This window comes from Pan troglodytes, chromosome 8 (genome assembly GCF_028858775.2).
Source record: "Pan troglodytes isolate AG18354 chromosome 8, NHGRI_mPanTro3-v2.0_pri, whole genome shotgun sequence".
Taxonomy (NCBI): Eukaryota; Metazoa; Chordata; class Mammalia; order Primates; family Hominidae; genus Pan; species Pan troglodytes.
The window spans coordinates 114,237,495-114,261,781 of NC_072406.2; the positions used below are offsets into that span (position 1 = coordinate 114,237,495).

Here is a 24,287-nt window from a genome sequence, read left to right on the forward strand (position 1 = left end):
GCGAGGCGGCGCCAGCGATCAGAACAGCGCTGGGTGTTCAGGGGCCAAGATGGCGGCGCGCCGGGGACGGAGAGACGGAGTCGCGCCGCCCCCGAGTGGGGGCCCCGGTCCGGACCCTGGCGGGGGAGCCCGCGGCAGTGGTTGGGGAAGTCGAAGCCAAGCGCCGTATGGGACTTTGGGCGCTGTGAGCGGCGGCGAGCAGGTGAGAGGTTGGCTGGCGGCCCGCGACAGGCAGCAAAGCGGTGTGTGCCGGGCGGTGACACGTGGACGCCACAGGAAAGGGAGGAAGCGCCTGAGAGTCGATGCCGGGTGGCCGCGGGAGCCGGGCCGGAGCAAGTGGGCCCTAGGCCGTTTGCTGGGGGTAGGCGGGCAGAGGCAGCGTCTCTACGGCCATTCCTGGGGGACGCCGGAGGGGGAGAGCGGGGTGTCGGAAACATAACCCGCGGTTGGGGTTCAGGGGTTCGGACTTGGGGTCGAAGGCTGAGACCTCCATGTAAGGATGCCCAGTGAGGCTCCCCGAGCCCGGCGCCGCAGTTCCCTTTTCGGAGCCACGTGGGGTGGGGGGAGCAATTTTCCCGGGAGAACTTGTCTGCCTCCCCTCCCCCTCTAGGCGGCCCCGGCATCCACGTGGGTCGGGCTCCTGGTGGAGGGGGGCGCAGGCAGCGGGTCCACGTGGGGGCGGGGAAGGAACGTCCACGTGGCTCCCGTCCCAGGCTGTCGGGCATCTAGTATCGGCCTTGGAGCCTGGCTGACGCGAACTGGGTGTGTCTCCACGGGTCCCGCCATCTCCTGCCGGGGCTGGAGGCCCGGGCCGGGAAGGAAGGTAAGGGCTGCTAGAGTCAACTTTGTTCAGAGCCTTGGAGGTTTTTTTTTTCCCTGCTGCTTGGGTCCGCAACGTCTCTCCACTGCGGATGGTGAAGGACTCTCCAGATGTTGCGGGAGTTTGTTCCCTGCGGATGGCTGAGTGTGATGGGGAGGGTAGAGGGCTGAGGCTGAAGGGCTGTGGAGGAGTGAGTTTGTGGCGCTTCCGTCTGACCGGCTTGGGGTGGGTTGTGAGTCACGGGCATTGGCGTTTTGGTTGCCTTGCAGTCTTGCCTTATTAGTGATTCAAGGGGTATGGGGAGTGTCAACATACACCTGGGACAAGGTTAAGAAAGGGAAAGGGAATCCTCTCCTCACTTTTTCCTCCAGTATCTCTTTTGGGAAGGCATGCTCCTGTAATCTGACACGCAGAAACTGGGGTGGTCCGTACTTAAGGCTCTTTGGATTTTTTCCTGGGGATGGGAAAAGTTGGAGGCGGTTTGAGAACTGTTCAAATGTTGTTCAACAGTTGAACATACACGGGATGAGGGGGAATTCTGTTATATTTTTTTTTCTTGGCCTTCAAAAAGTGTTATTGTTCTACTCTACAGTGGAGGGCTTCTTAAAAGTTTCCACCCAGGGTGGAAGGGGCAGGAATTAGTTTGAACTGTTACCTCTCTTAAACAATTAAGCTGAGTCCTTGACAGCATTTTTTGTGTGTTACTAGGTGGGAGTTGGGCTGCAGGCTGCCTGGTAATGTCAGGTCCGGCAGACCAATCCAGGCCCTTGCCCAGGGGAGAATGGTTTCTGGGGCAAGAATTTGGGAGCGCTGATCCCTTCTCCCCTACTTTCTCAGAGGTCACATCTTTTGGGGCTGGTGCTGCCTACCTACCAGAGCCCCAGGGTCTAGGCCAGAATCTCAAGGCAGTGCCCAGCTCTCTATGAACCATTCATCTTCACCTCCATCAGGTGTCCAGTCAGAGACACACCCTCACACCTGACCTCACCCATCACTGAATTCCCAAATAGCACAGGGAGAGTCAGGAAGGATCCAAGATCCAGCTATAACAGTTAAGTAGTAATTTGGGATTGGAGAGGATCTCATGGAGAGATTGTCATTCCCTTCCCCCCAAAACCAAAGATGGGTATATGTGAGCTGGTCAGTCAGCCAGTTATTTATTGAAATACCATTATGTTTAGGCACAGGGAACAAACTGGTAAACCACATAAACATGGTCTTTATCCCTCAGGATCTATGTTTTAATCAGGATAGACCGATGATAAATAATAATGAGACAAAAGTGCAGGATATTTGGGATTATGTAATTGGCAGTAGTGATCTACTTTGCAGAGTCTGAGAAGGGACATTTAAAGCTGAGATGTTAAAACTGTGGAAAACCTTTAATCAGGGAAAAGTGAAGCCCTCAAGGAGGAAGAGAGCATGCCTTATTGGAGAAACCGAGACCTGTACAACAGAGTAGTGGGAGAGGACACGCTGGAGCAGAAGTCTGGTGGGGAAGACAGGACTTTTGTAAGCTATATATATATATATTTTGTTGTTTTGTTGTTGTTTTTGAAATGGAGTCTTGCTTTGTCACCCAGGTTGGAGTGCAGTGGTGTGATCTTGGCTCACTGCAACCTCCATCTCCTGGGTTCATGCAATTCCCCTGCCTCAGACTCCTGAGTAGCAGGGATTACAGGCAAGCACCACCACACATGGCTAATTTTTGTATTTTTAGTAGAGACAGGGTTTCACCATATTGGTCAGGCTGGTCTTGAACTCCTGACCTCAAGTGATCCACCCACCTCAGCCTCCCAAAGTGCTGGGATTACAGGCGTGAGCCACCACACCCGGCCTGTAAGCTATATTAAAGAGTTTAAACCTAATGCTAAGAGCAGTAAAATGCCATTGAAGGGATTTAGGGAGGGTCTCAGGCAGTGATCAGATACATATTTAAAAAGTTTCTGACTGTTTTTGAACCCTGGAGGGAGCAGGTTTGGTGGGTGAAAGCTACTTGGGAGGTTTTTGAAGTTAGAGGTGCTGATGGCTGGCTTACTTTCAGCCTGGGCTTAGCACTCGGATGATCTTGGTACTCCGGGAGCTGTGCTGTTTGGGAATTGAGTGATGGGTGAGGTCAGGTGTGAGGGTGTGTCTCTGACTGGACACCTGATGGAGGTGAAGATGAGTGGTTCATAGAGAGCTGGGCATTGTCTTGAGATTCCAGCCTAGTCGCTGGGGCTCTGGTAGGTAGGTGGTGGCAGAGCAAATGGAGTTGCAGCCTCTTGGCTCACCCTGGAGTGTTTGCAGAGCCAGGTGCTATTCAGCTGCTGGTTTGTAATTATAGGATTGTGAAGGCCTGGGAGGAGTTAGTGCCTGAAACCTACCACTTTTTGCTTATTCTCTGGGCCTGGCCTCCTAACCAGCCTTAACCAGCCTTTCCTTTTCCTGGGCGTTGGTACTCAGCTCTGTTAGGAGGGTATATATTGCCGGGGGGTGGGGGGTGGGGGGTGGGGGTGTGGAAGACACCTGTTGCTTTTTTCTTTTGGAAGTGGTGCGGAATTTCACTTTGTTGCAGAAGAGGAAAGGGAAGGTCTGGCCTGTCTGTATGTGATCCTGTTCTCAGGCCTTTTTACTTCATGTTTCCTATGCGGTAGTTTCCCCTTATCCACAGTTTCTGTTAACCTGCTGTCAACTGGGGTCTAAAAATACATGAGTACAGTACAGTGAGATATTCTGAGAGCCAGAGAGACCACATTCGCATAACTTTTATTATAGTATATTGTTTTAATCTATTATTTCTTATTGTGCTTAATTTATAAGTTAAACTTCATCGTTGGTATGTATTGTTTGTATCAATATATACCAATGTATTGGTAGTATCTGTGGTTTCAGGCATCTACTGGGGATCTTGGAATGTATCCCTCTAGGATAAGGGGGGACTACTGTAGTGGAGATCCCCATGGCTCTGGCCTCACCACTACCATTCTGGTCCCTTCTGGCCCTGCCCACACCCACACTCTTGACAGGTCTGGGCGGGCTGCTTGATGCCTGACACGAGAGGCCGTAAATGCTGCTAGTTCTTAGAGGAGTGTGGGGCGGGGCCTTTCCATCTAGGGAATCAAGCTTTCTCTTCACTTGCTCTCACCTGGTAGGAGTGGAGAAGAGGCCCTTCCCTTGGAATTACCATTGAGAGGTTGAGTGTCTCACTGTTGGGCCTTCAAAATAAGTGTCGGCCGGGCGTGGCGGCTCACGCCTGTAATCACAGCACTTTCAGAGGCCGAGTCGGGCGGATTGAGATTTGGAGTTTGAGACCAGCCTGACCAATAAGGTGAAACCCTGTCTCTACTAAAAATACAAAAATTAGCTGGGCGTGGTGGTGGGCGCCTATAATCCCAGCTGCTCCGGAGGCTGAGGCAGGAGAATCGCTTGAACCCAGGAGACCGAACCCATGAGTGTTATGGGGATGGGGGTAGGGGGTGGGGTGTGATTACCAGAAAAGTTAATGCTGCAGAAAAGTCTGTGATTTTAGAGTTGTGAGGAGAGATCACCGTGGGCTGGGGAAGCTGGGGTGTCTTCTTGAAGAAGGTAGGATTTGCACTAAGCAGAGACCTAAATGGGATTTGAGGTAGGTGAGGTTGTTGGAGCTGAAGCTGTCTCCTTGCTGACCTCTTTTGCTTTGGTGTGCCCCTCAGACTGTTATCTTCACTGCTGCCAGTAGATGATTCTGAACAATCTTGATTTTCCTGATGTTTTTACTCCCGGGTTTTAATCTGTGACTCTAGCTGTTTCTGGTTGGAGCCCAAACATTTTTCTGCCCCAGAAGGTCCTTGAAAACTGCCATCCTTATTGGGGTTTTTGCTCATAGGTTGTGCTTCTCTCTGCTCTGCTAGCCCAGAAGTTTGGCGACAGTGTTGCTGCTGCTGAGTTTGGCCCCAGCAGTGGAGGGTACCTGATTTATGGAGCATATTATCAGCTGCTGCCAGAGAGCTCATACCCTTCTCACCTTCTTCTCTGCTCCAGGTGCTGCTGCATGAGGAGGGGGGTGATTCTGGCTTTGTCAGTCTCTCTCGGCTGGGCCCATCTCTGAGGGACAAGGACCTGGAAATGGAGGAGCTAATGCTGCAGGATGAGACACTGCTGGGGACCATGCAGAGCTACATGGATGCCTCCCTTATCTCCCTCATCGAGGATTTTGGGAGCCTTGGAGAGGTGAGCTGGGGCTGGACTCTGAAATCTTCAAGCAGGAGGTTTACATGGGAGGTTCTAGCTCAAATTCTTGGCATGGCTCTGCTCTCCCAGGACCTTAGCTTCTTCCTGGGTGCCCAACCTGAATCCTTAAAGTGTATTTTTTGTCTCTAAGTGGGAATTAGGCTGCAGGCTGCCAGATTATGTCCCATGTAAGAATTCCTTTCCTAGCTTAGACTATAGTCCAAGGCCTTTCCCACTGTCTGGGCCCCTGAACTACATGTCCAGAGGGTTCTGATCTCTGTTTTTCAGCTCATTTCTAGCCTAGCCGATGGTTGTCTGCTGAGCATCCCACATCTTATCTGAGGGTAGGGGAATGTGTGAAACCCAAGCTTGAGTCAAGTCTGACAGGTCTCTGTTGACACCGAGAGCTGGTGGATGGTAGCTGAGATTGGAATCCATGCCTTCTGGTATTCAGATCCTTCTCGCTGCCCCATTAGCTGAGTTGAACCTGGGAGACTGATTCTCTCGATAACCAGTCCTTAGTGGCATAGTAGGTCATTAGGGATGTTGGTAGGACCTTCTGGTTGTTTTTCTGGAGCAGAGCAGGTTATCTCTGGAGGACCAGAATGAAGTGTCGCTGCTCACGGCTCTGACGGAGATCTTGGACAATGCAGATTCTGAGAACCTTTCTCCATTTGACAGCATTCCTGATTCGGAGCTGCTTGTGTCACCCCGGGAGGGCTCCTCTGTGAGTGTGGGACCAGGGGAAGGGGATTAGTACAAAGTTTAGACCCATGCCTGTGGACCTACTCATATAGCTCTGAAGCATAGACTGATCTCAGGTCTTTCTTTCCCTCTTAGCTGCACAAGCTGCTTACTCTCTCTCGGACACCCCCAGAACGTGACCTCATCACCCCAGTTGACCCACTGGGGCCCAGTACAGGCAGCAGTAGAGGGAGTGGGGTAAGCCTGACCTAGACGGCTTCAGAAACTCCCAGGTGGGAGGAGGAGTGTGTGGGGACAGGTCTGGAAAATACTTTCCCAAAGAAAACTCCTCCTGAGACCTCTCTTCTCTCCTGCAGGTTGAAATGTCTCTTCCAGATCCCTCTTGGGACTTCTCCCCACCCTCTTTCTTAGAGACCTCTTCCCCCAAGCTTCCTAGCTGGAGACCCCCAAGATCAAGACCACGCTGGGGCCAATCCCCACCTCCCCAGCAGCGCAGTGATGGAGAAGAAGAGGAGGAGGTGGCCAGCTTCAGTGGCCAGATTCTTGCCGGGGAGCTTGACAACTGTGTGAGCAGTATCCCGGACTTCCCCATGCATTTGGCCTGCCCTGAGGAGGAAGATAAAGCAACAGCAGCAGAGATGGCAGTGCCAGCAGCTGGCGATGAGAGCATCTCCTCCCTGAGTGAGCTGGTGCGGGCCATGCACCCATACTGCCTGCCCAACCTCACCCACCTGGCATCACTTGAGGATGAGCTTCAGGAGCAGCCAGATGATTTGACACTGCCTGAGGGCTGCGTAGTGCTGGAGATTGTGGGGCAGGCAGCCACAGCTGGTGATGACCTGGAGATCCCAGTTGTGGTGCGACAGGTCTCTCCTGGACCCCGGCCTGTGCTCCTGGATGACTCGCTAGAGACTAGTTCTGCCTTGCAGCTGCTTATGCCTACACTGGAGTCAGAGACGGAGGCTGCTGTGCCCAAGGTAACCCTCTGCTCTGAGAAAGAGGGGTTGTCATTGAACTCAGAGGAGAAGCTGGACTCAGCCTGCTTATTGAAGCCCAGGGAGGTCGTGGAGCCGGTGGTGCCCAAGGAGCCTCAGAACCCACCTGCCAATGCAGCACCAGGTTCCCAGAGAGCTCGAAAGGGCAGGAAGAAGAAGAGCAAGGAGCAGCCAGCAGCCTGTGTGGAAGGCTATGCCAGGAGGCTGAGGTCATCTTCTCGCGGGCAGTCTACTGTAGGTACAGAAGTGACCTCTCAGGTAGACAACTTGCAGAAACAGCCTCAGGAAGAACTTCAAAAAGAGTCTGGGCCTCTCCAGGGTAAGGGGAAGCCCCGGGCTTGGGCTCGGGCCTGGGCAGCTGCCTTGGAGAATTCTAGCCCTAAGAACTTGGAGAGAAGTGCTGGACAAAGTAGTCCTGCTAAAGAAGGCCCTCTAGACCTCTACCCAAAGCTGGCTGACACTATCCAAACCAATCCTATACCAACCCATCTCTCATTGGTCGACTGTGCCCACGCCAGCCCCATGCCAGTTGACTCTGTTGAAGCTGATCCCACTGCAGTTGGCCCTGTTCTAGCTGGCCCTGTACCTGTTGACCCTGGGTTGGTTGACCTTGCTTCAACCAGCTCAGAACTGGTTGAGCCTCTCCCGGCTGAGCCAGTGCTGATCAACCCAGTCCTGGCTGACTCAGCAGCAGTTGACCCTGCAGTGGTTCCCATCTCAGATAACTTGCCACCAGTTGATGCTGTCCCGTCTGGCCCAGCACCAGTTGATCTAGCACTAGTTGACCCTGTTCCTAATGACCTGACTCCAGTTGACCCAGTGCTAGTTAAGTCCAGACCAACTGATCCCAGACGTGGTGCAGTGTCATCAGCCCTGGGGGGTTCAGCACCCCAGCTCCTCGTGGAGTCAGAGTCCTTGGACCCACCAAAGACCATCATCCCTGAAGTCAAAGAGGTTGTGGATTCTCTGAAAATTGAAAGTGGTACCAGTGCTATAACCCATGAAGCCAGACCTCGGCCTCTCAGCTTATCTGAGTACCGGCGACGAAGGCAGCAACGCCAAGCAGAAACAGAAGAGAGAAGTCCACAGCCCCCAACTGGGAAGTGGCCTAGCCTTCCAGAGACTCCCACAGGGTTGGCAGACATCCCTTGTCTTGTCATCCCACCAGCCCCAGCCAAGAAGACAGCTCTGCAGAGAAGCCCTGAAACACCCCTTGAGATTTGCTATGTGCCTATAGGTCCCAGCCCTGCTTCTCCTAGTCCTGAGCCACCTGTAAGCAAACCTGTGGCCTCATCTCCCACTGAGCAGGTGCCATCCCAGGAGATGCCACTGTTGGCGAGACCTTCCCCTCCTGTGCAGTCTGTGTCCCCTGTTGTGCCCACACCTCCCTTGATGTCTGCTGCCCTGCCTTTCCCTGCAGGTGGGCTTGGCATGCCCCCCAGTCTGCCCCCACCTCCCTTGCAGCCTCCTAGTCTTCCATTGTCTATGGGGCCAGTACTACCTGATCCGTTTACTCACTATGCCCCCGTGCCACCCTGGCCTTGTTATCCTCATGTGTCCCCTTCTGGCTATCCTTGCCTGCCCCCCCCACCAACGGTGCCCCTAGTGTCTGGTACTCCTGGTGCCTATGCCGTGCCTCCCACTTGCAGTGTGCCTTGGGCACCCCCTCCTGCCCCAGTCTCACCTTACAGTTCCACATGTACCTATGGGCCCTTGGGATGGGGCCCAGGGCCTCAACATGCTCCATTCTGGTCTACTGTTCCCCCACCTCCTTTGCCTCCAGCCTCCATTGGGAGAGCTGTTCCCCAACCTAAGATGGAGTCTAGGGGCACTCCAGCTGGCCCTCCTGAAAATGTACTTCCCTTGTCGATGGCTCCTCCCCTCAGTCTTGGGCTACCTGGCCATGGAGCTCCTCAGACAGAGCCTACCAATGTGGAGGTCAAGCCAGTGCCTGCATCTCCCCATCCGAAACACAAGTTGTCTGCCCTGGTGCAAAGTTCCCAGATGAAGGCTCCAGCATGTGTGTCTGCTGAAGGTGTGACTGTTGAGGAGCCTGCATCAGAGAGGCCAAAGCCTGAGACCCAAGAGACCAGGCCCAGGGAGAAGCCCCCCTTGCCTGCTACCAAGGCTGTTCCCACACCAAGGCAGAGCACTGTCCCCAAGCTGCCTGCTGTCCACCCAGCCCGTCTAAGGAAGCTGTCCTTCCTGCCTACCCCACGTACTCAGGGTTCTGAAGATGTGGTACAGGCTTTCATCAGTGAGATTGGTGAGTGACACACAGTTCCCCCATGTAGTCCCCAAGTTGGCTGGGGGACTCTAGAATAGGATAAGCCACCCTGATGAGGCTGGCCTTTGTTGGATTTCTTTGGAGGAGTTTTTTTGTTTTTATTTTGAGATGGAGTCTTGCTCTGTCTCCAGGCTGGAGTGCAGTGGCGCAATCTCGGCTCACTGTCTCCCGGGTTCAAGCAATTCTCCTGCCTCAGCCTCCCAAGTAGCTGGGACTACAGGTGCCCGCCACCACGTCTGGCTAATTTTTCTATTTTTAGTAGAGACGAGGTTTCACTATGTTGGCCAGGTTGGTCTCAATCTCCTGATCTCGTGATCCGCCTGCCTCAGCCTCCCAAAGTGCTGGGATTACAGGCGTGAGCCGCTGCACCATGCCTTTTTTTTTTTTTTTTGAGATGGAGTCTTCCTCTGTCGCCCAGGCTAGAGTGCAGTGGCGTGATCTCGGCTCACCGCAACCTCCGCCTCCCGGGTTCAAGCGATTCTCCTGCCTCAGCCTCCCCAGTAGCTGGGATTACAGGCGCTCACACCCACGCCCGGCTTTTTGTATTTTTAGTAGAGATGAGGTTTCACCATGTTGGCCAGGTTGGTCTCAATCTCCTGACCTCGTGATCCGCCTGCCTCAGCCTCCCAAAGTGCTGGGATTACAGGTGTAAGCCACCGCCCTTGGCCTGTTTTTGTTTTTAAGAGATGAGGTCTGTGTTGCCCAGGCTGGACTTGAACTCCTGGGCTCAAGTGGTCCTCCCACCTCAGCCTTCCAAGTAGCTGGGATTTATAGGCACAGGTGTGTGCCGCCGTGCCTGGCTGTGGAGGGTTCTTCAGAGGCAGAGCCCTGGGTTGGTTTGAATCCTTCATGCTTTGTGCTGCTACCTTGGTTCACTTAGTACAGAGGGCAGGGGGAGTGGAAAGGGAGAAGTGAGATGATTTGGGGGCTTCCTGGGACCTGTGTACTCAGTTGATAGGGGCTCGTTTTCAATCCTGTGTTGTGTGCCTCCACAGGAATTGAGGCATCGGACCTGTCCAGTCTGCTGGAGCAGTTTGAGAAATCAGAAGGTGAGGGAACATGGGTAGTTTTGCTCCAACTCTTTTTTTTGGTGATACTTTTTTGGGCCCAGCCCTGTAGTTGCTTAAACTAGGGTGAGAGGGGACAGCCTTAGCCACTGGAGCAGACCCCTAATTGGAAGAGGGAGACAAGATTGAACTGTGACGGTAATCCAAGCCAGGGACGGCAGTGATACAGTAAGGAAGGTATTAAAAAGAGTAGACTGGGAATCCAGGCCAGGCGTGGTGGCTCATGCCTGTAATCCCAGCACTCTGGGAAGCTGAGGTGGGTGGATCATGAGGTCAGGAGTTTGAGACCAGCCTGGCCAACATGGTGAAACCCCGTATCTACTAAAAATACAAAAATTAGCTGGGCGAGGTGGCGGGCACCTGTAATCCCAGTTACTTGGGAGGCTGAGGCAGGAGAATTGTTTGAACCCAGCAGGCAGAGATTGCAGTGAGCCGAGATCGTGCCATTGCACTCTAGCCTGGGCCACAGGGTGAGACTCTGTCTCAAAAAAAAAAAAAAGGGGGGAATCCAAGCAGGTTGGGGTTGTTTAGGGACATTTTTCTAGAGGGAAGTAGCTTTCAGGCTGGGCATTGAAAGACAGGTAGGAATTCACAGAGAGAATATGTGTGGCAACTAAAGGCAGAGGGTAGGTATAGGAAGAATGGCATATGGCACATTTGAAAGGCAATGGATAGCTGGCTTTCTCAGTATAAGGCGTGGATGTGCGTGCTATGGAGGACACTATCCTCTTCTCAAGGAGCTTATGGTCTAACTGGGGAGAAGAATCTACAGAAATGATTCCTGAGTTGGTAACAAGGCAAAATAGAAAATGTGATTTGTAGAACAAGAGTAGGCCGTGAGGCCAGGAAGCTAGTTAGGCAGATCGTAGATCACCTTGAACTCTAGGCTTATACATTTGGACTTTATCTCAGATTCAGTGGAGGAATGTGGGTGTTTCTGAGCAGAAAAGAGACATGATTAAAAATAGTACTTGGGCATCCACTGGAGGAGACTAGATCTCTTGGGGGAGATCCCAACAGGGAATATGTAGGCAAAGTGGATTTTCCTCCTTTGGGTCTCAAAGCAAGCCCTTCTGTGCCGCCTCAGTCTAGAACATCTGGTTGGGCTTTTAACTAGTATGGTTTCTTTGCAGCCAAAAAGGAGTGTCCTCCTCCGGCTCCTGCTGACAGCTTGGCTGTAGGAAACTCAGGGTAAGTATGGAGACATGAGCGAGTTACCCTACAGCTGTTAGTCAGCAGCCGGCTGACACTCCAGGACTGTCAACTGGATGCCTCTGTTGCAGGGACGCTGTAGTCAGCTCTAGAGTCTTTCCCTGTTTCCCCACCCCTTACTCTGCCTATCACTACTGGGCAGTGTCTTGGGTGGTGAGGTGAGAACGGGGCATGTTCACTGCCTTCCAGCTGATTCCAGTCGGGCTCCAAATGTCCTGGAGGTGCCTTTTATCTCCTGGCAAGTCATACCTTTGGGGATTTCTTTCTTTCATTTAATAACACTTCAAGTTTGCTCAGTGCTGGTAATGGTGTAACTTAAAGTGGAGGAAGATGTTAATGGCTAGGAGTCATTTTTCATGTTCATGGTCCTCCATCCTGTTCTGCCAAGCATGTTCCCCTCCACATTGATTTCAGGTTGGTGTGAGCTGGGCAGGTGAGACTCGATGTGAAGGAGGTGGGGGGTATTCAAGGTCATGGCCAGCCTGCCTCTTGGAATTGGGCAGGGCTCAGTTGAGATCCAATTTGTAGTTCAGTCAATAAGACCCTTTTGTGCAGGAAGAAGATGATGGAGGCAGTTTGTGCATCCCATTCTTCTCTGCACCCACCCCCTCCCATTGATTTCTGAGAAAGGCAAATGTATAAGATATTGAGAAGGCAATGAATCAGGCTTTCCCTTTTCCCCCCCGCCAGCGGCGTTGACATTCCCCAGGAGAAGAGGCCCCTAGACCGGTTACAAGCCCCAGAACTGGCCAACGTGGCAGGTGGGTTCAGGGTGGGGAATTCTGCCTGTGATTAGTCTATGCAGCAACACTTGCTGAGCCTACTCCAAATCCATTGTGTGTAGGCGTTAAGGACATAGAGATCTGATCTCCAGCCTTGAGGTACTCACAGTCTAGGGGGCAGACTTGTAAACGAATGAGCATGTTGAGTATCAGGTGCTATGTTACAGCCTATGGGCTAGGCGCAGTGGCTCGCGCCTGTAATCCCAGCACTTGTGGGAGGCTGAGGCAGGCGGATCACTTGAGGTCAGGAGTTCGAGACCAGCCTGGCCAACATGGTGAAACCCTATCTCTACTAAAAAAAATACAAAAATTAGTTGGGCGTGGTGGTACACACCTGTAGTCCCAGCTACTTGGGAGGCTGAGGCAGGAGAATTGCTAAAATCCAGGAGGTGGAGGTTGCAGGGAGCTGAGATCGTGCCACTGCACTCCAGCCTGGGGGACAGAGCAAGACTATCTAAAAAAAAAAAAAATGTCGGGTGCGGTGGCCCACGCCTGTAATCCCAGCACTTGGGGAGGCCGAGGCAGGTGGATCACGAGGTCAGGAGATCGAGACCATCCTGGCTAACACGGTGAAACCCCATCTCTACTAAAAATAAAAAAAATTAGCCGGGCGTGATGGCGGGCGCCTGTAGTCCCAGCTACTTGGGAGGCTGAGGCAGGAGAATAGCGTGAACCCGAGAGGTTGAGCTTGCAGTGAGCTGAGGTTGCGCCACTGCCCTCCAGCCTAGGCGACAGGGCAAGACTCTGTCTTTAAAAAAAACAAACAACAACAAAAAACAACTATGGATTACAGTGAGATGTGAAGAGGGACAGTCAGGGAAGGGTTATATAGAAACTAATCCCCTAAGCTGAGGCTTGAGAAACTCTATCAGGTGGTAGATTTAGGGAACAGGGCATTCTAGGAAGACGGAGCATCTTGAATGAACTGAAGAAACAAAACCAACTGGGTATGTTTTGGGGAATTGTGAGAGGCTTGGTTTGGCTGGAGTGTAGTAGCTGATCAGGGCAGTGGGCAGAGGTAAAGCGAGAGATAAAACTGGAGTGGTAAATAGAAGGTCAGATTATTGGGACCTCGAATGCCATATTAAGCTCTTTGGACTTTATCCTGTGCATTGAAGACACTTTGCCAGATTGGTTTTTGGGTGCTCCATCTAGCAGGAATGTAGAAGACAGGTGGACTCTGAAGCTGGAAGTGGGGAGACGATAGATGATGACTGCATGAGTGCAGGAAAGATGCAGCCTAGAAGTCAGGCAGTACTCGGGGGAAGGGGTGGATCTGAGAATGGAGAGCTTAGACTCTAGGACCTGGCTACTAGGTTTGGGTAGTGAGAGGATGAGGGCTTCAGGAAGACCCTAGCTGGCTGGATTTCTCTTGCTGGTCCCCAGGTTGGGGAACATGGGGAAGGAGCAGTTGAAGCAGTGGGAAAAGTTGGGCTGCTTACCTTGCTTGGTGTACTTTGTGAGATGAGGTGGGGGTCTCTGGAGGCTATATACACGGTATTTGGAAGCGTAGAATCGGATCTCATCCTGCTGTCTCCATCCTCCCTCCCCACCACAGGGCTCACCCCTCCAGCTACCCCTCCCCACCAGTTATGGAAGCCCCTGGCTGCTGTCTCACTGCTGGCCAAAGCCAAATCTCCTAAGTCCACCGCCCAGGAGGGAACCCTGAAGCCTGAAGGAGTTACGGAGGCCAAACATCCAGCTGCAGTTCGCCTCCAAGAAGGGGTCCATGGCCCTAGTCGAGTCCATGTGGGCTCTGGGGACCATGACTATTGTGTCCGGAGCAGGACTCCCCCAAAAAAGATGCCTGCCCTAGTCATTCCAGAGGTGGGCTCCCGATGGAATGTCAAGCGCCATCAGGACATCACCATCAAACCTGTCTTGTCCTTGGGCCCAGCTGCCCCTCCGCCCCCATGCATAGCTGCCTCCCGGGAGCCGCTTGATCACAGGACTAGCAGTGAGCAGGCAGATCCCTCAGCACCCTGCCTTGCCCCATCCAGCTTGCTGTCCCCTGAGGCCTCACCCTGCCGGAATGACATGAACACTAGGACTCCCCCTGAACCCTCAGCCAAGCAGCGGTCAATGCGCTGTTACCGAAAAGCCTGCAGGTCAGCCAGCCCCTCAAGCCAGGGCTGGCAGGGCCGCCGAGGCCGCAACAGCCGTTCTGTCAGCTCTGGGTCCAACCGGACTAGTGAAGCATCTTCCTCCTCATCCTCATCGTCGTCTTCCTCATCCCGATCTCGGTCCAGGTCCCTCTCCCCCCCACACAAGAGGTGGCGAAGGTGAGCTTTGATGGCCCTGTAGGTCCTCTCCATTTAGGAAGTTCACGTACTTCTGTGGTTTACTTTGAAAGCTTTTACCCATTGACTTTGGTACTTTCAGGCGCTAAGGCTTCTATTTCTGTCTTTGGCTTTTGTGTTTTCCCTTTTCCTGGATTGTTGAAGGAGGCAAGCTGTGAGACGATTGCTTCTGTCCCCTGTTGGAGCTTGGGGTGTCAGTGAGGTCTCCTGCTTCTTTGAGACCTGCCTTGGGGAGACTTTTAGGGTTTGATTTTGACCATGTTGATTTTTTTCACATACTGTATCAGCCTTCATTTTTGGTATTCTGGGCGCTATGTGAGGTAGTGGGTTACTTGTTAATAGAAAATAGTTCTTCCCTTAATCATCTGCTGAGGAAGGTGTCTGGGGCAGTTCCTTTGGGTGTCACTATGGTCTCATCTATTTCCTGGCAGTATCTTTTTTTCTCAGTAACCAAGTTTTCCCACTTAATGAAGAATTCTTGGGTTTTGGAGATGATATATGTCTTCAGAACTGGCCCATACTACAAGTCTAGCAGTTAACCTCTCTCATGGTCACAGTATTTCAGTGAGACCTGGTAGGGGAGCAATAGTAACCCAAAAGACCCAGGCTTGGCCCCAGCACCACAGATAGCTGGGTGTGAGACCTAGGGCTCACCCCTCTCCCTGAGTCTCCATTTATTGTTCTTCCTCTTTCTGATTTGTTAAATATTTTTCAATTTTTAAGTGCACAATTGAAAATGTGATCTCTTCCAAAACACTTCACAACATTCCAGGTACACCTAAAGTTCCATGAAGGGCCTCAGTTTGTTCATCTCTGAATGAAAATTGTTCTTCTAGACCTCTTCTACTCTGCTTTGTCTTTGGTCCTGAGCTTCCTAAAAGAAAGGCAGGACTGGGGCCTGGGTGAGATAAGCAGAGTATACCTGAACCACTCCCAGCATTCCTGCATGCCCTCTCATCCTTCAGGTCCAGCTGTAGTTCCTCTGGACGTTCTCGAAGATGCTCTTCCTCTTCTTCGTCATCATCTTCCTCTTCGTCTTCCTCATCCTCATCATCCAGTTCTCGAAGCCGCTCACGATCCCCATCCCCCCGCCGGAGAAGTGACAGGAGGCGGCGGTGAGCATGTGTTCAGGGAGCGCCATGCACCTGGGATGCAGGTGCCTAAGAGTTGAGTCTTGAATTGTCTTATATTTGGGGGGCTGATGACACCCTCTTTTGTCAGGTACAGCTCTTATCGTTCACATGACCATTACCAAAGGCAAAGAGTGCTACAAAAGGAGCGTGCAATAGTGAGTAGAGGAACAGATCATGGGAGGATGGGGCGTACCCCCTGAGCCTTGAGCTCAGAGAGCTGCCTGCAGCTGGCTAATGGTGTGTTGATTTTTTTTCATTTCCAAACATAGGAAGAAAGAAGGGTGGTCTTCATTGGAAAGATACCTGGCCGCATGACTCGATCAGAGCTGAAACAGAGGTTCTCCGTTTTTGGAGAGATTGAGGAGTGCACCATCCACTTCCGTGTCCAAGGGTAAGCTTGGGCCCCAGGCTCAGGATGTTCTTTCTATCCCATTCATCTATCTTGGTGTTTCTTTGTCTTGCCTCCTTGCTCTCGTGTGCTGAGCAATATGGGGCACCTTCATTTCTGCAGTCAGAGGGTTGGCCACTGGGAATGAGAAGAACCACCTCTGTACCTTGGGGTGCTGTGTCTCCTCTATGGCATGGGCCCATATAGCCACTCCAGCCCCTGCCTCACTCCTACCAGGGACAACTACGGCTTCGTCACTTATCGCTATGCTGAGGAGGCATTTGCAGCCATTGAGAGTGGCCACAAGCTGCGGCAGGCAGATGAGCAGCCCTTTGATCTCTGCTTTGGGGGCCGAAGGCAGTTCTGCAAGAGGAGCTATTCTGATCTTGGTGAGTGGAGGGAGGGCCTAAAGCTTTGGAATGCTTCATCCCCTCCCCAGAAGGGTTCCTAACCCTTTGTGAGTGGGGCTAGGCAGACTTACCTTAGTTTGACATACAAAGAACCCAAGGGGGCTGGGCATGGTGGCTCACGCCTGTAATCCCAGCACTTTGGGAGGCTGAGGCAGGCAAATCACGAGGTCAGGAGTTCGAGACCAGCCTGGCCAACATGATGAAACCCCATCTCTACCAAAAATAGAAAAAATTAGCTGGAGGTGGTGGCACGCACCTGTAATCCCAGCTACTCGGGAAGCTGAGGCAGGAGAATTGCTTGAACCCAGGAGGCGGAGGTTGCAGTGAGCTGACATCACAACACTGCACTCCAGCCTGGGCTACAGAACGAGACTGTCTCAAAAAAAAAAAAAAAAGACCCAAGGGGTGGGACGAGAGGAGAAATGGGGACTGGGGACTCTCCTATCTCTTTGACTTAAAATTAGAGCAGTTTTCACTCCATCCGTTTTTGGGATGGGAGATAGCTAGCCATTTGCAGACCCTGTGGTTGGGAAGTGTGGTCAGAGACCTTGAAGTTTGTCTTTACCTTTATAGACTCCAACCGGGAAGACTTTGACCCAGCACCTGTAAAGAGCAAATTTGATTCTCTTGACTTTGACACATTGTTGAAACAGGCCCAGAAGAACCTCAGGAGGTAACCTTGGGCCCTTCCCTGCTATCCTTTTTCTCCTTTGGAGGTGCCCAACCTCCTCCACCCCCTTCCCCTACTCTAGGGGAGAGAGCTGCTAGTGAGATGACTGTTTTATAAAGAAATGGAAAAAAGTGAAATAAAAAATATGTTGAATCAGATTTTTTAAAAGGGGTATTTGTTTTTTTATAACAGGTATTGAAACAAGTTAACTTGCATTCCTATGTAAGATAGGTGGGGCTGAGGGGATCCCCAGTGTTTGGAGCATAAGTCACTATGCAGACTAATAAACATCAACTAGAGAGAACTCCCAACTGCTGTTGTGCGTCTTTATATGGTGCTAATGCCAAATGTATTCACTTTTCCTATCTGAACATGGTCCAGGGACATGCCTCTCCCTGGTCAGGTGCAAAAATCCCACTGGATTTGAACCTTGGTTCCTCAGATGTATTGTCTAAAATGAGTCATTTAGGACAGTGCTTCTCAACTTTAAACGGAATTTGAATCATCTAGCGATCTTTTTAGAATGTAGATTCTGACAATGGGATGATGATACTGGTCCAGGAAGGGATTTTGATAACAAGGACCTAGAGAAGCTCACACTTGTTCCAAAGAAAGGTTTTCTAAACTGCGACTGGTGTATACATTCATCATGTCAGTTACGTTCATCATTTTATAATAGCTTGAGCACACTGCATGGCACAGCAGGTGCTCAAATGTTTTAAATAATGCATGCATGTGGGTAGAACAGGAAGCGTGGGGAAGAGGGAACTGTGGAGTTTTTTGTTTCTGTTTTTGAATTTTTTTTTTTGTTTTGGAGATGGAGTCTTGTTCTGTCTCCCAGGCTGGAGTGCAGTGGCACGATTTTGGCTTACTGCAACCTCTGCCTCCCGGGTTCAAGTGATTCTCCTGCCTCAGCTTCCTGAGTAGCTGGGATTACAGGCACCAGCCACCATGCCTGGCTAATTTTTTTTGTATTTTTAGTAGAGACAGGGTTTCACCATGTTGGCCAGGGCTGTTCTTGAACTCCTGACCTCAGGTGATCCACCCACCTCAGCCTCCCAAAGTGCTGAGATTACAGGCATGAACCACCGTGCCCAGCTTTGTTTTTGATTTTTGAGATAGGATCTCACTCTGTGGCCCAGGCTGGATTGCAGTGGCAGGATCATAGCTCATTGCAGCTTTGACCTCCCTGGCTCAGTTGATCCTCCTGCCCCAGCCTCCCAAGTAGCTGGGACCACAGGTGCATGCCACTACACCTGGCTAATTTTAACAATTTTTTGTAGAGATAGGGGGGTTTCACTGTGTTGTCCAGGCTGGCCTCTTAACTCCTGGGCTCAAGGGATCCTCCCACCTAGGCCTTCCAAAGTGTTGAGATAACAGTTGTGAGCCACTGTGCCTGGCCAATTTTATATAGGAGAGGGGGGTGTGTTCCCATGAGGATCCTTATCTTTCCTGAGCGGCATTAATGGGAGGTAGCCAAGGGGTAGTGGGTAGGATTGAAGGGATTGCTAACTGCTAATATCTGGAATGTGGCAGAACTTGGAATTAACTTGGTAGGTCTGAGCATTGATACTGGAGTTACTCATGACAAAGGCATTGATACTGGAGTTACTCATGACAAAGGCAGAGTGTGAACTCTGATCCCGGAGGAAGAAGGGTTATTTTCAACAATCTCTTCAGCTTGAATAGATTGTTGCTGTGTGTGATTCAGGTTTGGTGCATGACACCTTTCCTCTTCATGGAGCTGACCTAAGGCGGAATATAAGGGAGATGGGAGGGGCAGCTTGGGAAATCAACAGCTCCCACCCTCACGACGGATAACCTGAAGGATCTTCTGCAGCAGAGGCAGGAGTCTGGAGGCTGGGATGGTATCAGAAAGGGCCTCCCTGGGTATTGGAGGCAGTGAAGATGAAGGGCGAGAATCCATTGGCCGTGCCAGTACGCCATGGGGGCGGTTGGGAGATCTTGTAGAACAACTGTTCGAGCCCGCTTGTCCACTCATTACTCTGGAATCCGAGTCCCAGCAGGGGCGCGGGAAACCGCTGCTCTGAGAAAAGGTACCTCCCCCAGAAAGACAGCGCGGGAAGTCCCGAGTTTTCCCGCCACGCCGAGGGCGTGATCCCTGACGTCAGAGCTCCGCCTCCACAAGCTGGCGGCCGGTGGGCTCCGCCCTTAACCAAGATGGCGATACGCGTGGGACCGGAAAGAGTTTATAGATTTCCCGTCTACCCTACCTCTGAGGTGAAGGTGGGACTGCCCTGTGGAGCCCCACCCTTTCCGTTATGCGCCCGCGCGGCGCAATGACGTAACACAGGCCCGCCCACTGCCCCTGTTGGGTTCCTGAGTCGTGCTGCGTCGACAACGGTAGTGACGCGTATTGCCTGGAGGATGGCGGACGCCGGCATTCGCCGCGTGGTTCCCAGCGACCTGTATCCCCTCGTGCTCGGCTTCCTGCGCGATAACCAACTCTCAGAGGTGGCCAATAAGTTCGCCAAAGCGACAGGAGCTGTGAGTTCCGGGCTTGGGGCGGGGACCGGGCTGAGATGACCACAAGGCTTCAGGCCCTGACGTGCTTAGGATTCCAGGTGGGGAAGTCTGGGGGTCCGCCAGTCCAGTGTCTGCAAGGCCTTTACGCCGACCCCTCGGCAGTAACCAGAGAAAGCCTGCGGCCTCGGTCGCTTACCTTCCTCCATGTCTGAGTAGATATCGCTGAGTCTTGTTGCTTTTTTCTTGTGAGCTGTGCAGCGGCGGCAGCGTGGGAGCCTCGTGGCCCCAAGTCACATGGCTGGCAGAGTGCAGCGGGGAGGTAGAGTCTTGTTCCACTGAGGACGTTGGTTCTTCGGCATCTTCTGGGGGGCTTTTCGCTGGGTGAGGCAAACCGTGATTTGACCTTAGCCTCAGTCACATTTACTGGGATTCAAAAGCAAGTGAAATTGCTTTAGAATGAAGTCTGGGATTTTCGTTTGTAAAGAAGAAAATGAGTGAAAGTAGAAGCAGAGTTTTGTTTTGAGTTACACTGAGAATTGAGAGTCATCAACAGCCCTACCAAGTAGGCATAGTAGTGGGCTTGGAGCTTTGGCTAATTGAATCAAACAAACCTAGGTTTGGGACCAGGCTCTGCCACTTTTTAGATACGTGACCCGGGCAGTTTATTTAACCTTTCTGAGTCTTTCTACAGGGATGTCATCATCCACTTTATAGGATTTTTGTGAGTTTCAGTAAGATGATGTGTAAGAGTAGCAATCTCAGTGCTGGTACAGAGGAATCTTGTAAAAGTGAAAGCTGTACCATAGTTATGGCAATTTAGGATGCTCCAAACACATGTAAGAGTAAGAGAACCAGGAATGTGAAAGGTTTGTAATCTACATCAACGGACATTCCTGCATGGGAAGACACTTTGAGAGAGGAGAGAGGGGGGGTCTTCTGCAGGGATGATAGCATGACTAGGAAGGATGGCTTGCACTTTTAGCAGAATCAGGCTGCAAAAGCAAAGAATCAGATCAGCCTCAAAACTTCCTTAAGCTGGGACAGGCTGCCATGTGATCTAACTGCTTTCTTAATGAAACTGTTTAGAGTTGACTGTTAAGGAGACTGCAGAGAGTGCTTTCACAGTGGACTGGATGGAATTGGACATTTCAGAATTAGGATTCTTTTTTTTCTTTCTTTCTTTTTTTTTTTTTTTTTTTGAGACGGAGTCTCTGTTGCCCAGGCTGGAGTGCAATGGTGCGATCTTGGCTCATTGTAACCTCCGCCTCCCAAGTTCAAGTGATTATCCTGCCTCAGCCTCCCCAATAGCTGGGATTACAGGCGCGCACCACCACGCCCGGCTAATTTTTGTATTTTTAGTAGAGATGAGGTTTCACCATGTTGGCCAGGCTGGTCTTGAACTCCTGACCTCAAGAAATCCACTTGCCTCAGCCTCTCAAAGTGCTGGGATTACAGGCGCGAGCCACCGTGCCCGGCCTCAGGATTAGGATTCTGAAATGGTTTTATGTGAGAAAAGCTAATCTTTGTGAAGAGCTAACTAAGGGTCAGATGCTACGCCCTTCACATGCATTCAATTTTTTTTTTTTTTTTTTTTTTTTTGAGGCGGAGTCTGGCTCTGTCGCCCAGGCTGGAGTGCAGTGGCACGATCTCAGCTCACTGCAACCTCTGCCTCCCGGGCTAAAGTGATTCTCCTGCCTCAGCTTCCCAAGTAGCTGGGACTACAGGTGTGCCCCACCATGCCCGGCTAATTTTTTTTTTTTGTATTTTTAGTAGAGACGGGGTTTCACCATGTTGGCCAGGCTGCTCTTGAACTCCTGACCTCAAGAATCTACTGCCTCGGCTTCCCAAAGTGCTGGGATTACAGGTGTGAGCCACCGCACCCGGCCAACATGCATTATGTCTTATCCTCTCAATAACTTAATGAGATGTGTAGTATTATCTCCATTTTATAGAAAAGAAAATAATCTCAGGGAGATTAGGTAATTTGTCCAAAGGTGAGTTCCCATCTGTACTGACTCTGATCATTTACTCTTTTTTGGACCACAGAGTCTCACTGTTGCCCAGGCGGGAGTGCAGTGGTGCAATCTCAGCTCACTGCAACCTTTGCCTCCCAGGTTCAAGCGATTCTTGTGCCTCAGCCTCATGCCTCAGCCTCCCAAATAGCTGGGATTACAGGCGCCCGCCTCCACGCCCAGCTAATGTTTGTATCTTTAGTAGAGATGGGGTTTCACCATACCAGCCAGGCTGGTCTCAAATTCCTGATCAGGTGATCCGCCCACCTCAGCCTCCCAAAGTGTTGGGATTACAGGCCCGTGAGCCCCTGCACCTGGCCTGATCCTGTACTCTTCTGTGTATTGTTTTGTGTTTGTTTGTTTCTTTTAGAGGGTCTCACTCTGTCGCCCAGGCTGGAGTACAGTGATGCAATCATACTTCGCTGTAGCATCGAACTCCTGGGCTCAGGCAATCCTCCTGCCTCAGTCACTGGAGTAGCTAGGACTACAGACATGTGCCACCACACCTGGCTAATTTTTTTTTTTTTGGGACAGAGTTTCGCTCTTGTTGCCCAGGCTGGAGTGCAATGGTGCAATCTCGGCTCACCACAACCTCCACCTCCTGGGTTCAAGCGATTCTCCTGCCTTAGCCTCCTGAGTAGCTGGGATTATTACAGGCATGCGCCACCACGCCCAGCTAATTTTGTATTTTTAGTAGAGACGGGGTTTCTCCATGTTGGTCAGGCTGGTCTCGAACTCCCGATCTCAGATGATCCACCCGCCTCAGCCTCACAAAGTGTTGGGATTACAGGCGTTTAGCCACCACAGGCCGAGCAACCGCAGTGCCATTGCAATCCAACCTGGGCGACCAAGAGCGAAATTCCATTTCAAAAAAAAAAAGAGAGAGAGAGAGAGAGATGGAGGTCTCACTGTCTTGCCCAGGATGGTCTTGAACTCCTGTCCTTAAGTGATCCTCCTGCCTTGGCCTGCCAAAGTGTTAGTGTACCTGCGCCCGGCCTGAATGCATTTTTTTTTTTTTTTTTTTTTTTTTTGAGACTTACTCTGTCGCCCAGGCTGGAGTACAATGGTGTGATACTGGCTCACTGCAACCTCAGCCTCCTGGGTTAAAGCGATTCTCCTGCCTCAGCCTCCTTAGTAGCTGGGATTACAGGTGTGCACCACCATGCCCAGTTAATTTTTTGTGTTTTTGGTAGAAATGGGGTTTCACCATGTTGGCCAGGCTGGTCTCAAACTCCTGACATCATGATCAGCCTACCTCGACCTCCCAAAGTGCTGGGATTACAGCAGACCTGAGCCACCGTGCCTGGCCCTTAAATGCAGTTCTTTACATTCAATACAGTACTTACTAGTCTTGTTTCTTTCTCTTTTTTTTTGAGACAGAGTCTTGGTCTGTCGCACAGGCTGGAGTGCAGTGGCGCGAGCTCAGCTTACTGCACCCTCCGCCTCTGGGGTTCAAACGATTCTTCTGCCTCAGCCTCCCGAGTACCTGGGATTACAGGCGCCTGCCACCACACCCGGCTAAGAGACAGGGTTTCTCCATGTTGGCCAGGCTGGTCTTGAACTCCTGGCCTCAGGCGATCTGCCCGCCTTGGCCTCCCAGAGTGTTGGGATTATAGGCATGAGCCGCTGCATCCGGCCTGGAGGCTTATTTCTAATGATTTGGTATTATAATCCACATTGCAGGAAAAACCTTCTTGTATTAGTGTTTGTACCCTCAAGTAATGGATAAGATTACATTCTTAGATAGTACATTGCTAGAGTAAAGAGAGAGCCTTTTTTTTGGCAGAGGGGTAGAGATGGGGGTCTTGCTATGTTGCTTAGGCTGGTCTTGAACTCCTGGCATCCAGTGATCCTCCTGTCTCAGCCTCCCAAAGTGCTGAGATAACATGAGATAACAGGCATAAGCCACTGTGCCCAGTCAAAAGTGATTTTTTTTTTTTTTGAAATGGAGTCTTGCTCTTGTTGCTCAGGCTGGAGTGCAGTGGCGCGATCTCCTAGGTTCAAGTGATTCTCCTGCTTCAGCCTTCTAGGTTCAAGCAATTCTCCTGCTTCAGCCTCCCAAGTAGCTGGGATTACAGACGTCTGCCATCATGCTGGGCTAATTTTTGTTTTAGTAGAGATGGGGTTTCACCATGTTGGCCAGGCTGGTCTTGAACTCCTGACCTCTTGATCTGCCTGCCTCGGCCTCCCAAAGTGCTGGGATTACAAGCATGAGCCACCGTGACTGGCTGATTTTTTGTTTTGTTTTGTTTTAGGACTTTGATCAATATAGATTGGCAGGCAGGGGGTTAGATGGTTAGATGGTGCCGCAAACATAGGAGTAGCCTGTTTTTTACATCAGAAATTGGGAAATCCACAAATAGAATATTTTTCTCCTGATTTATGCAGGTAGCAAAAGTTTTATGAAGATGTAACATTTATACCAAATTTAGTAATTATGTATGTAACAGGCCACATTTAATGAAAGCATAACCAGGATAAAATAATTTCCTTACCCAGCTCTTTTTCTTCTACAGACACAGCAGGATGCCAATGCCTCTTCCCTCTTAGACATCTATAGCTTCTGGCTCAAGTAAGCCTTTCCTGTTCCATTTTGGCTATTTTCTCCCCCAAGATAGGCTGGGCTGTGTTTCTTGGTTTGGGAAGTTTCCAGTCCCCTAGAAATTGGTCCAATCTACCTCAGCAGGTCTGCCAAGGTCCCAGAGCGAAAGTTACAGGCAAATGGACCAGTGGCTAAGAAAGCTAAGAAGAAGGCCTCATCCAGTGACAGTGAGGACAGCAGCGAGGAGGAGGAGGAAGTTCAAGGGCCTCCAGCAAAGAAGGCTGGT

At 51.3% G+C, this 24,287-nt stretch overlaps 2 protein-coding genes across 24 annotated transcripts in view; both read left to right on the forward strand.

Annotated features, from left to right (window-relative positions):
* PPRC1 (PPARG related coactivator 1) lies at window positions 1–18,874 on the forward strand. 20 transcript variants are annotated; one of them, XM_016919196.4, is made up of 14 exons: window positions 2–202; window positions 4,823–5,011; window positions 5,592–5,738; window positions 5,852–5,953; window positions 6,073–8,977; window positions 9,994–10,047; window positions 11,199–11,256; window positions 11,968–12,038; window positions 13,618–14,341; window positions 15,325–15,474; window positions 15,587–15,647; window positions 15,762–15,883; window positions 16,118–16,269; window positions 18,672–18,874. In XM_016919196.4, exons 1-14 carry the CDS (start codon window positions 50–52, stop codon window positions 18,779–18,781), a joined length of 4,998 nt encoding a protein of 1,665 aa, XP_016774685.3. In that variant the 5' UTR covers window positions 2–49; the 3' UTR covers window positions 18,782–18,874. The 20 variants fall into 20 exon arrangements, with proteins under 20 accessions (XP_016774695.2, XP_016774685.3, XP_016774693.2 ...); XM_016919193.4 differs by having other exon boundaries at window positions 3–202; window positions 15,581–15,647; window positions 18,672–18,873; XM_063781107.1 differs by lacking the exon at window positions 18,672–18,874 and adding an exon at window positions 16,864–17,118 and having other exon boundaries at window positions 4–361; window positions 15,581–15,647.
* Window positions 18,780–24,287, forward strand: part of NOLC1 (nucleolar and coiled-body phosphoprotein 1) — a 12,060-nt gene continuing 6,552 nt past the window's right edge. The window contains exons 1-3 of one of the 4 annotated variants that reach the window (XM_009459121.3): window positions 18,780–19,468; window positions 23,976–24,031; window positions 24,143–24,285. In XM_009459121.3, the coding sequence (XP_009457396.1) occupies window positions 19,349–19,468; window positions 23,976–24,031; window positions 24,143–24,285 (319 nt within the window). In that variant the 5' untranslated portion in view covers window positions 18,780–19,348. The remainder of the gene's footprint in view (window positions 19,469–23,975; window positions 24,032–24,142; window positions 24,286–24,287) is intronic. The other 3 variants (XM_001171017.5, XM_054659879.2, XM_054659878.2) reach the window with 3 other exon arrangements.